This window comes from Pithys albifrons, chromosome 2 (genome assembly GCF_047495875.1).
Source record: "Pithys albifrons albifrons isolate INPA30051 chromosome 2, PitAlb_v1, whole genome shotgun sequence".
Lineage (NCBI taxonomy): Eukaryota > Metazoa > Chordata > Aves > Passeriformes > Thamnophilidae > Pithys > Pithys albifrons.
Window position 1 is genome coordinate 58,558,937 of NC_092459.1, and position 10,818 is coordinate 58,569,754.

At 48.4% G+C, this 10,818-nt stretch overlaps 1 protein-coding gene across 1 annotated transcript; it reads right to left on the bottom strand.

The window, feature by feature from the left end:
* Positions 1 to 9,241: 9,241 nt before the first annotated feature.
* OLIG3 (oligodendrocyte transcription factor 3) lies at positions 9,242 to 10,063 on the bottom strand. Its single transcript, XM_071547937.1, has one exon. It carries the CDS (start codon positions 10,061 to 10,063, stop codon positions 9,242 to 9,244), a length of 822 nt encoding a protein of 273 aa, XP_071404038.1.
* Positions 10,064 to 10,818: the final 755 nt, after the last annotated feature.

The following is a 10,818-nucleotide window of genomic DNA, read 5'->3' on the forward strand; positions in this document are numbered from 1 at the left end:
GAACAGAGTTAACCCCAGAGATCTCAGGTAAAATCCATATGGGCAGAAGTGAAGAAGCAGTCAATGCTGATCTGATTCAAGGTATTTAATTAGTTCTGGCTTTGCCTATAGACAGGATTTTAAGCAGAGAGTTTGAACGCAAAGACACTGTAAAGAAGTGTTGTGATTCCAAAGTGTGAATGGAGTGCTGCCAAACTTACGAAGGGTACCAGTGGGAAGAAAAAAAACCACTGCAACCTTTTAGGAAAGAGAAAAGTAAAGTTTTCTCTTTGGATCATAGCTTTGCATTGATAAGTTGAAATATGCTGAAACAAGTGAAGGATGGGACACTAAGTGCAGCTTGCCTGGTTTCAGCATGTGGAAAGAAGGGGGGACTAGTTTCAGGAGAAAGCCATAAGTTAAATCACACATTCAATGCCCATATTCAATCTGTGTTTGAAACCACATCTCCCACGAAGTATATGATCCTTACACAGCAGAAAGCAGAAGCCATGTGCCTTCCCCAGCTGCTTACAAATTTTGGAGTAGAAAAAGTAAGAGAGACAGTATTGTGGATTCATTTTTCTTGGTGGAAATTTGATAATAGACAAGGAAGGACTGTCTCTGGACATATGATGAATTCTGATACTGAGAAATATTTTATGTCTATGTGTCATATTTATGAACTGATAAAGCACCTTGTGGAATGTGCGTCCCCACTGCCATGGGCATCTTTTGCCCCATGTTGATGAAAAACCGATGGAAGAAGGATTTCTTGCACATGGCACAGAAGTAGAAACAGCCATTCTTTACAGATTCATAGTTCAATAAACCAATCATGCACAACTGGGAAAAGCTAAGCAGAGAAAGCCAAAGATTGATGGAAACAAATCAAATAATGGGGACCTTCATCAGTTAATAATTCTGATAAATACCTCACTTCAGAAAGAAAATGTATTCTCCTGGTAATGTGAAGAGAAAGACAGACAGAAAGAGATGACAAGGGCAAAAACCTGCTTTAAGGGAGAAAGACTGAGACTACATCTATACAAAACATGCCTGTGACCATTACCTCACTCTGAAGCCAACTGGCGCAGACTGGAGTGTATCCACATTATTGAATTCTTCCTTTCCAGGCAGTGTGGCTGAACACAAATTGCCTGCTGGGATTGGCCTTTGGCCTATGCTATACCCAAATCATGCCTAGGAAACATTCAGGGGAGTGCTATCTGACTGAAGCCAAAACATGCCGGGAACTGTTGTAACAATTTGACTCTCTAGGTAATGGAGCTACAGGGCCTGAGAATATTATGTGGCACTGATTAATTTACTACGAGAAATGAAGTCTATGTATGATCCTAGCTTGGAATGGAAATCTTGGATATCTTACAGAACCCTGAGAAATGAAAAACCGTAGAGCACCCAAGAGTTGCAAGAGTGTGCTGATATGAGAGAGGCAGGCATCTACAGCTGCACTGAAGGGGCATAAGAAAAAGCTCTTATCCTGGCAGAAGTCGTGGAAGACATCACATAGTGGAGATGTATATTTTCATTCTGGAAAGGGCAAAGAGACTGTGCTGGAGAGTCTAGGGAATGACAAACAATGGAAAGAAGAGCTGGAAGCTTTGGAAAGACTATGCTCAAGGGGTCTTGTAGACTATACCTCATCCTGCTTTAAAAGTGAACACAACTAAACCTTCCAAAGGTGAGAAAGAAAAAGGGGTGCATGTATTGATTACAGATATGGTCTCAAGGGTATAAGGAGCAGGCGGCCTAGAGGCCTGTGTGGACTGGGGCCTGCTCAGGAAGCATTCCCCAAAACACATTGTCACTGTCGCTCACAGTTTTAGAAGGAAAGCCAAGCACTGAAGCTGGAGATGGAATCTCTCCCAGCAGATATTTCAGGCTGCCTTTCTCCTAGTGCCTGAAAACTCACTTGCTGTGTGAAGATCTAAGAACACAGTCCACAAAATCCACCATGGCCAATTCCTCTGCAAACCATGAGGTACGGGAGCACAAGGGACAAAGTGCATCTTTAGTTGTCTGCTCCTATACAGCACTTGACAGATCTTTGTTAATCACCAAAAATAAAAAGTCTGGAAATTGGATGTTTTATGTGATTACCTTGTTGTTCTTCCTCTGACCCCATGGATGAGGACTCGCAACTCCTTCAGGTCAAAGGTCAGATTTTGTAAAAGTAGGTTCTTATTAGTTGTGAAATTAGTTCTTTAAAAAAAATACAAATGAAATCTCATGTTTTTCAGAGTGCCACCTAACAGTATGTAGCTAAAACACAACAAAGTAGCACTTGGTGTGTGACAGGTAGAGTCACTGGGTAGAAAACAATTAAAACGAAAGAGAAATGCATTTAAAAAAAAAGGAAAAAAGTACACACATACCTCCCAAAAAAACCCACAAAAAATAACTTATGCAGAAAGGCACTCTACATTTTTTTCAAAGAATACATTAGTTTTTGCGTTATAGGACTCCACAAGTCATCTTCATCATAAATAATAATTAATGCGTTGCTTTTAGTTTTCTCCCTTGCCCATCTGGCAGACATGGCTGTTCTGCCAGGTATTTTTCAAGATGTACATGTCAACAGGAACAACACTTTTGGGAAAAACAAACAAACATAAAAATACTGAATTAAAATATTGATTTGCAGGTTTTTACCAAGGCTATACAAAACCCTATCCACAAAAGCTTCAGGAGAGTTTGGGAGCCTAGGCACAGATTTTGATCACTCAGTCTTAACTGATGATACTGATTTTTATAAAGTTTTTTCTATCAACCATACTTTATTGTTCTGCAGTTGCACTGTCCTTACATTGGTGCCTACTTCAATGTAATTATAAAGAAAAAGGGTTTGTTTCAACTGCAGAAGAGATAAATGGGGGGCATGAGAAGAAAAATTTGTTGGGTTAAGCAGACTGTGGGCTCTTCCATTCACCCTTTTAGTGTCTTCAGTTCAGTGTCTCCTACTCAGCAGTTGTTGAATGCAGAAAAGGGAACACAGCTCCAGCTCCAGCTCCATGGAAAACTGTATCACTTCCCTGATGTGATGTAAGATTCATAATTCTACTTTGTTTTATTCATTTGACCTTAAAACCTTTCTAATCAATCTAATTACCTGAAAAAAAACAAAAAATACAAAATTATCAACAATTAAACAAAAATTAAGCTTCTTTGCTTGAAAAGTAATTAAGCAGCTGGACAAAGATTCTTCTGTGAATGGGGGGCTGGGAGGGTGTTTTGGTTTTTCCTCTTTGGTCAAAGTGTAGTTTTTTATTCAATAGGTTCTATAACACAGACTTTTTTTTTTGAAACTGATTTATTCTTGCCCTGTTTCCTTATTCAAAATATACTAAGATGGCATGTCAGGACCTGGTTTAGTGGTTGACTTGGCAGTGTTAGGTTTACGATTGGACTCAGTGGTCTTGAAGATCTTTTACAACCTGAATGTTTCTATGGTTCTATGATTGTAAGGCTCAATTCAGCCACCTAAACATAGGTATTTACTGCTTCTAAGATGCTCTAGGATTTCTCACCTAACCTCTCTTGCTGATCCAGTAGAATATGAGTGTTCTGTGGGTTCTGGGTCATTTTTTGGCAGTACAGTGTGGATGTCTCAAGGTATTTCTAATAACACTGAATACAAAGCAACAAACTCAAATCCCTAGATTTCACAGAACGTTAGTGTAACATGTCTGCTTCCGTTTTAGTATTTAGCTTGCAATCAGCTCCTTGTTTATTGTTTCCATTTCAGACCTGAGAATGTGTTTGTGTACCTTCAAAGTGCCCATAACATGCCCTAAACCCATAACATTCCTCAACAATATTACTGCATCTAGTAAAGGATTATACTCCCCTTCTCAAGTTTGCCCTTTTTTTTCCCTGGCAGAAGCACAATGTCATCTTGTGGTAGCATTTTCCAGCTCAAATCCATACCCACCTGCTTCTGCAGGAGGGAAAATGGGGCTGCAAAGAATAGATAATACAAAATAAAAATTTGATTAGGAGCAAATAGGAAAATACAAAAGAAAGTTGGAGGGAGGCAGAACAAGATGCATGCATTTTAACAGGCACAAATCCTTACTAGTCTTGCTTGGAAAGCAGGGCCCCAGCCATGGTAGCTGGCTGGGTTGTGGGCAGGAAGGCTGGGTTGTGGACCTGGGGCAGGGAATAGCAGCCAATTAAAATAAATTACTTTTTTTCCCATATTACCCTTTTTTTTTCCTCTGTGACTTCAAAGAAAAACGATTTGCTCATTTGGTAATAACTGATGGGGACCATGAATTACTCAGCAAGGCCCCCAGCCCACTGTTTATCTCTTTGCCAATAAATCTCTAAATTGAAGCAATGAAGCTAAGTACTGCTACTATTTCTGCATTTTATTTCCATATTAATCAAAACACAAGCCTACCCCCACCTCCTCCCTGGCCCTGTACAGGTGGGGAAGAGACACCCTGTGAAGGGATGGTCTGGGTTGGACTTGTTAGTTGGCGAGTCTGGTGGGATGGGACAGTGGAGGAGAAAAGAAACCCCACAACTTAGAGGGTTGAATCAAATGCCCAGTGTCTGTGGGACTGGTGTCAAATCTGTGGCAGAACCGTGGAGGTGTGGGCAGCAGGGTACTCCCTCATGGGAACTAGGAAACACCGAAAAGGAGACAAGGCTGCTTCCCCTGAGACCAGCAGCAGCTTCTGCCTTCTCCACAGCACAGCCATGCCAGGACTGAGTGGACAGCAAGGGGATGCACAAGTGAAAACAAATGGTGTCCACCAGTCTTGGATATATTTATGTTATATTCATATTTATATTTATGTGTGTGAGTACACATGTAGGTGTTTCATATACGTGCACACAAACATTACTCATTTTTGTAGTGAAAATGAAAGAAATTTTCTGAGAGCACCAAGCCCGTGTCTATCCCAGGAGAACTATGCCTAGTCAAACTGTCCTGTGCCATGCTGCACCATGCCATATTGTGCCCTACCTGCACTGGCCCTGCAGCCCCATCACCAGACAGGGACAAGCCCACAGGATGGGCACTGCCAGTCTCTGACACTACAGGATCTTTCCTGCTTTCCTATTTCTATCCCTCATCAGCCTCCTGCCCTGCCTTTTTATTATTAGTAGTAGTATTTCTTTTTATTTTATTTCTCATGCGTGCTTGTGGAGGTAAACTCTACCAAAGAAAACCCCACTGTTCCCCCTTTTCTCCCCATAGGCAGTTTCTCCAGAAGTTGTTCCATTGTTGGATAGTTGTTTGGGGGAAGGGGAAGGGGAAGGGGAAGGGGAAGGGGAAGGGGAAGGGGAAGGGGAAGGGGCCGTCCCTCCCGCTGCACCGGTGCAGGAGCCCGAGGAGAGGAACAGAACACGGAGAGACTTGAATTTCTGTTAATCAGACAGAAGCTTCCTTTTCAACAGAGAGCAGCTGCTCTCCGAACATGCCTCCTCACCCGCAGCATCGCTATGTCCAAGTTGCTCGGTGTTTCACTACCCATCGCAAAGCAAAATTAAAAGGCATCTTTTCGGATGCTCTTTCCCTTTTCCCTTCGCGGATCAGGACGTGAAACCAGGGAGGCGAGTCTGGCATTTGATTCACACCGCCTGGGTTACGTTGCTGCCGCAAAGGAATCGGGGTGGCAGGACATTTATCACCGCTTTTCTAAAGACTCAAAACTCTGCCTCAGCCTCGTGCGGCTGCTCGGTCGCTTTTGCTGCGGAAAAGCGCAAAGCGGTCTCTTCACCGTTCAGCTGCCCTTGCTCTGCCACTGGAAAATAGCCCAGTGCTTCCGGGGAACGTGGGGCAGAGCCTGGGACGGCTGAGTGGGGATCAACTGTTCCCAAAGAGCCCTTTTGCTGAGGCAAGGCGCCCTCCGTCCCATGGACTGAGGGGCCGAGCGGCAGAAATGCTTTGTGGCGAGGCAGCACTGCCGAGGACAGCTGCGGGTCCCGGGTCCCTGACGACCGGCACCTGGACGGAGGGGTGACTTCGCACTCATCTTGGCTGTCATTTACAGCCCAGTCCCGTCGCAGGCTCGGCAAGCTGCAGCTGGCAGCTGGCAGTCGCAGCTGGGGGACAGCCCCAGCAGAAGCAGCCCCGTCCAAGGCTGCGTCGCTCGCCCCACTCCAAGGGGAAGGATGCAGGGCAGAGAAGGATGTGGGGCTCAGGGTATCGCGGCTTTGTGCCTCAGTCGTGTCAGCCCCGCACGGAGAAGCGCGTCGGGGACAGTCGGGTCGGCTGAGGAGGGTCGGCAGCCCCCCGTCCGGACCGGCACCCCGAGGGCCGCTCCCCGCAAGTCCCCGCTTCTCTGCCGGATTTCCCCCGCTTGTGCTTGCCTTCTGCTCGCTTCCCCTCCGTCAAGCAGAAGAGGGTAGTGTGTGTGAGAGTGCCTCCGGCTGCCGGGGCTGGGCAGAGGCTCCAGCCCAGCCTCGCTTCCCGGGACAGGTGTCTACGTCCTGCACAGCGCCAGAGCACAGTTTCGACAGCCCCGTGGAGGTCACCCCGCCTGTCCCCTCCTCCAGGACAGTCCCTCACGGAGCACAGGTTGCATCCCACGTTCCCATTTCCACCTCCTAGTCTTGCGCCCCCTCCCCGCGCAGAGCCGGACTCTGCTGCGGCAGGACATCCTTCCTGACGCCCGGGACTGGGGCGGGGGTGCCGGGCACCGCTCTGACTTGGTCAGAGGCGAAAAAATTCCTGGAACCCAAAGGAATCGTGCACAGCTGAAAACTAAAAAGACGGGAGGAAGGAGGGAGGGAGGGAGCAAACGGAGAGAAGGAAGGAGGGAGGGAAGGGAGGGGGAAAGTAAGGAAAAGTAAGGGAAGGGAGGGGGAAAGGAAGGAAGGAAGGAAGGAAGGAAGGAAGGAAGGAAGGAAGGAAGGAAGGAAGGAAGGAAGGAAGGAAGGAAGGAAGGAAGGAAGGAAGGAAGGAAGGAAGGAAGGAAGGAAGGAAGGAAGGAAGGAAGGAAGGAAGGAAGGAAGGAAGGAAGGAAGGAAGGAAGGAAGGAAGGAAGGAAGGAAGGAAGGAAGGAAGGAAGGAAGGAAGGAAGGAAGGAAGGAAGGAAGGAAGGAAGGAAGGAAGGAAGGAAGGAAGGAAGGAAGGAAGGACTGCAGCATGTCTTGATCATCTTGCTGAATTACAGTAAAGACTTACTTCAGCCTGGGAGTGACTTTTTTACAATGTGATTTGTTAGTTCAGTATGTTTTCGGGGCAAAAACACATTCTTTTTTTCATTTTCAAATGTGCTTATGTCTTAACGCTGACTCGTGTGCTGCAGTATTGCGCAGCCCGTTCACCACCATGGATCACCCCCAGGTGCTTTCTAAAGTTGTTTGGCATTTCAGTTTAAATGCCTTCCTCTGTCCCTACTCAGCTTGCGATTCAGGGGAAGTCACCTTCTCCGTGTTTCTTCAGGTCTTCTCCGAACATCCCCTTTCGCGTAAGGCATGGGGCTGGCGTGTGGCCGGGAGGTGCAGGACCCCGCTCCCGTGTGAGGAGCCAGAGAGCGCTGGTAGCCGCCAGCCGCGCTCCCTCGAGGATGCCACATCGCACAGCGCTGCTCCCCACGGAACACCGCGTCCCAGCGGGACAGAACGGCCTTTCCCAACCCTGCCCATTTGACATTTCCCTCCCGGAAAAGGGCCGACAGCCAGACCTCAAAAAAAAAACCCAAACGCCCCAGTGTCCCTCCCCAGCAGTGCCCGCGGCCCGTCCTCCCGCCGCCTGGTGCTGTCTGCAGGACCGACCATCGGCTGGTGAATTCCTGCCGGCCCCCAGCCCGGTGGAAAACTGCCGGAAGCTGCCTGGCAGCTCGCACACAGTGGAGCACGTCTAGTTCATGGCTGCTTCCGAGACAGGGCGGCTCCCGAGCCGCACACGGGCATGTGCCTATCTTCCTCCAGCTGGGACGGGGAAGTGCTGGCGAAACCCAAAGTGATCAGATATGGCGCTTTTTGTCAGCGTCCAGTCCCGGACAAAAGCGAAGCAGTGAGCTTGGAATTAATTTTTTTATTTTATTTGGAAATCTCATCCAGAAACACTGGTCAATAATAAATATATTGATAGTTATCAAGAATATATAAAAAATAAAGACACGGTGTTTTCTTTGAGGCCCCAACCGAAAAAAAAGAAACCAAATGAACGAACGAACGAACGAAATGAGTAATAACATTATTTCAAGCAAACTCCCAGGAAAACGTACCGAAAAGGAAATAAACAGCAATAAACCTTCCTATTTAGTTATACAAGTCACCGATGTGGGAAGAGCTGAACCCGCATGCAAAACAAAACCATAGCGAAGAAAAAACCAAAACAAACCAAAAACTCCCCCAAAACCAACAACAACCAAAAAGAAAAAAAAAAAACCCAAACTAGCAAACAGGAATAAAGTCAGCAAGAGAAATTAGTACCCCAGCCAGCTGAACTAGCACACTTCGCCGAGAGTAGGAGAGGAGATTTGCCAAAACAGATCCGCTGGACGGCCGTGCTGTATTTTCTCTTTTATTTCTTTTTCTTTGTTTTTTTTTCTCTTTTCTTCATAGAGATAAGAAGAAAAGTACCTCAAACGAAACCGCATCACAACCAAATTTGGGGGAAACAAAGAAATAAACAAACCACAAAACCCCAAAATCATAAACTATACTCGAAAACTTTAGTGAATTCTCTCGGAAGTCCCTGTTGCTAGGGAACCTGCCTATGACCGGTCCCCACGGGTGACAAGCTGGAGTGGGAAGCATGCATGCACTCTCTGGGCTATCTTGGGACGCCGCTGCGCTGCCACAGCCAGGTTTGGAGCAGGAAATTTCAGAGGTGTCGCCGTGCTAAAGGAAAGAAAGGAAAAACCGGGAAAAAGAAGCGGGGAAAGCCCCAAACCGATTTTATCGTCTCTTGGTAGCTGCGAACACTACAATGACAACCATGTCTTTTTTTTTCCTTTTACATACATTTTAAGGAATCATTTATATTTGATTACCATCAGCGGCATTATTATTATTATCTTTATCATTCTTTTTACAACAGGGACTTTTTTCCAGTTAGTATCATAAGAAAACATCGCCCGAGGAGCCGGGTAGAACATTACCTTTGCAAGGTCCTTACTACACTAATCCCGTGTTACAGGGAGGTTGGCGGGGCGGGGGGCAGCGGGGGCAGGTCCGTCAGCGGCCCAGAGGGGGCCGGCTGCAGCCCCCTCCCCGTCCATGAAAGCACTGGCTCCGGCGCAGCCCCAGCGGCCGGGGGAGCCTCGCCGAGTCACTTCAGGAGGTCCTTGGTCTCCCCCGAGATCCTGGTCATGTTGGACGCGGTGAGGGCTGAGAGGTGGGGCGGGGGAGGCATCTGGCAGATGGTGCAGGGGCACGGCAAGCCCGCCCAGTGTTGGAAGCCGCTGCCGAGCTGCAGAGCGGGGGGTGTTGAGGGAGTCTTGAGCAGGGAGTGTGGGGGCCGGATGGTGCCAATGGCCGGCAGGGAGGCGGAGAGGGAGGAGGAGGTATTGGCGGAGGACAAGGCACTGCCGAGAATAGGGTGCACCTGGTGCACAGTGCCGGCGGCGTGAGGCGGGTGCCCGGTGGAGTGTCCCACCGTGCCGCAGTGAAAAGCCGAGTGGTGTCCCCCGTAGATTTCCCCGACCAGCCTCTTCATCTCCTCCAGGGAGCTGGTGAGCATCAGAATATAGTTTCTGGCTAGCAGAAGAGTGGCGATTTTGGAGAGTTTTCTCACGGAAGGTCCGTGGGCGTAGGGCATCACCTCCCGCAGTCCGTCCATGGCGAGGTTGAGGTCGTGCATCCTCTTACGCTCCCGGCCGTTGATCTTCAGCCGAAGCTGCTGCAGGTCCTGCTCTGAAAGCTGCTTCTTGATTTTGTACTTGCTGCCTTCCCCTCCGGTCTTGGAGCCGTTCCTGGTGAGGCCTTCCCCGGACATCTTCTGCACCAGGTCGTTCTGGGTGGAAGAGACAGAGTTGAGCCGGCTGTCTTGGTGGTGGTGATGGTGGTGGTGGTGGTGGTGGTCTCTCAGGTACATCTCATCCATGTCTGGAGAGGAAGCTCTGCTGGAGACAGAGCTGGAATCAGAATTCATTGTATTCGGGCTTCTGAGCAAGAAACTCTTCCCTGCTCTGGAGGTGGAGGAACCGAGACAACTCTCCTTCAAAAAGCAACAAAAACGAAGAGAAAAAGATAAATGGACGGCAGGATCTGTCAGCAAAGGGCTGGAAATGCTGGAAGAAGAGGAAAAAAACCCCTCTCCAATCTCTCTCCTCTCTTCTCCCGGTTACTCAGCCTGTTTACAGGATGGCTAGTTAGTGTATGCTTGGACTAACCTCAGCCTGAGAAAGAGGGGCTTTTATAGAGCTGCAGCAGAGAGCAGAGACAAAAGGAGCCCTCCTATGTATAATGGTCTAGTTAGGATGACGTGCCATTATTCAGGGCGGTGCGCTTTGACTGTCCCATTTAGCAAGGACCCCTATTCATATTCATTGTGGTGCCACCCGGGACACCTCAGCCACGGACCATCAGGAGTCAAGGAGACACAAAACCTCTCTGATTGACACCGCACACTCATCGCTCCGTGTGCGCGCCTTCTCCTCCCCCTGCTTCCTCATTTCCAATATAAAACCTCATCCCGTCTACAGTAGGAAGGCAGGGGGCTGCGAGAGGCTGCGCGCCTGCTCGGGGCCGTCCAGGACACCCCAGTCGCGGGGGGCAGCGGGCAAAAGCCGCCCGGGAAAGTCCCTCTGCCACGGCGGGAGTGGGTGGGGGACGTGGGTCGCCCCCGTCCTGCATCATGCCAGGCTCCAGTCGGGGCTCTCCGCTTTGTTTGCCTTTCCCTCCCTC

Excerpts from the sequence above, each read along its gene's own strand:
- OLIG3 (XM_071547937.1), bottom strand. The coding sequence starts at position 10,063 with ATGAATTCTGATTCCAGCTCTGTCTCCAGCAGAGCTTCCTCTCCAGAC.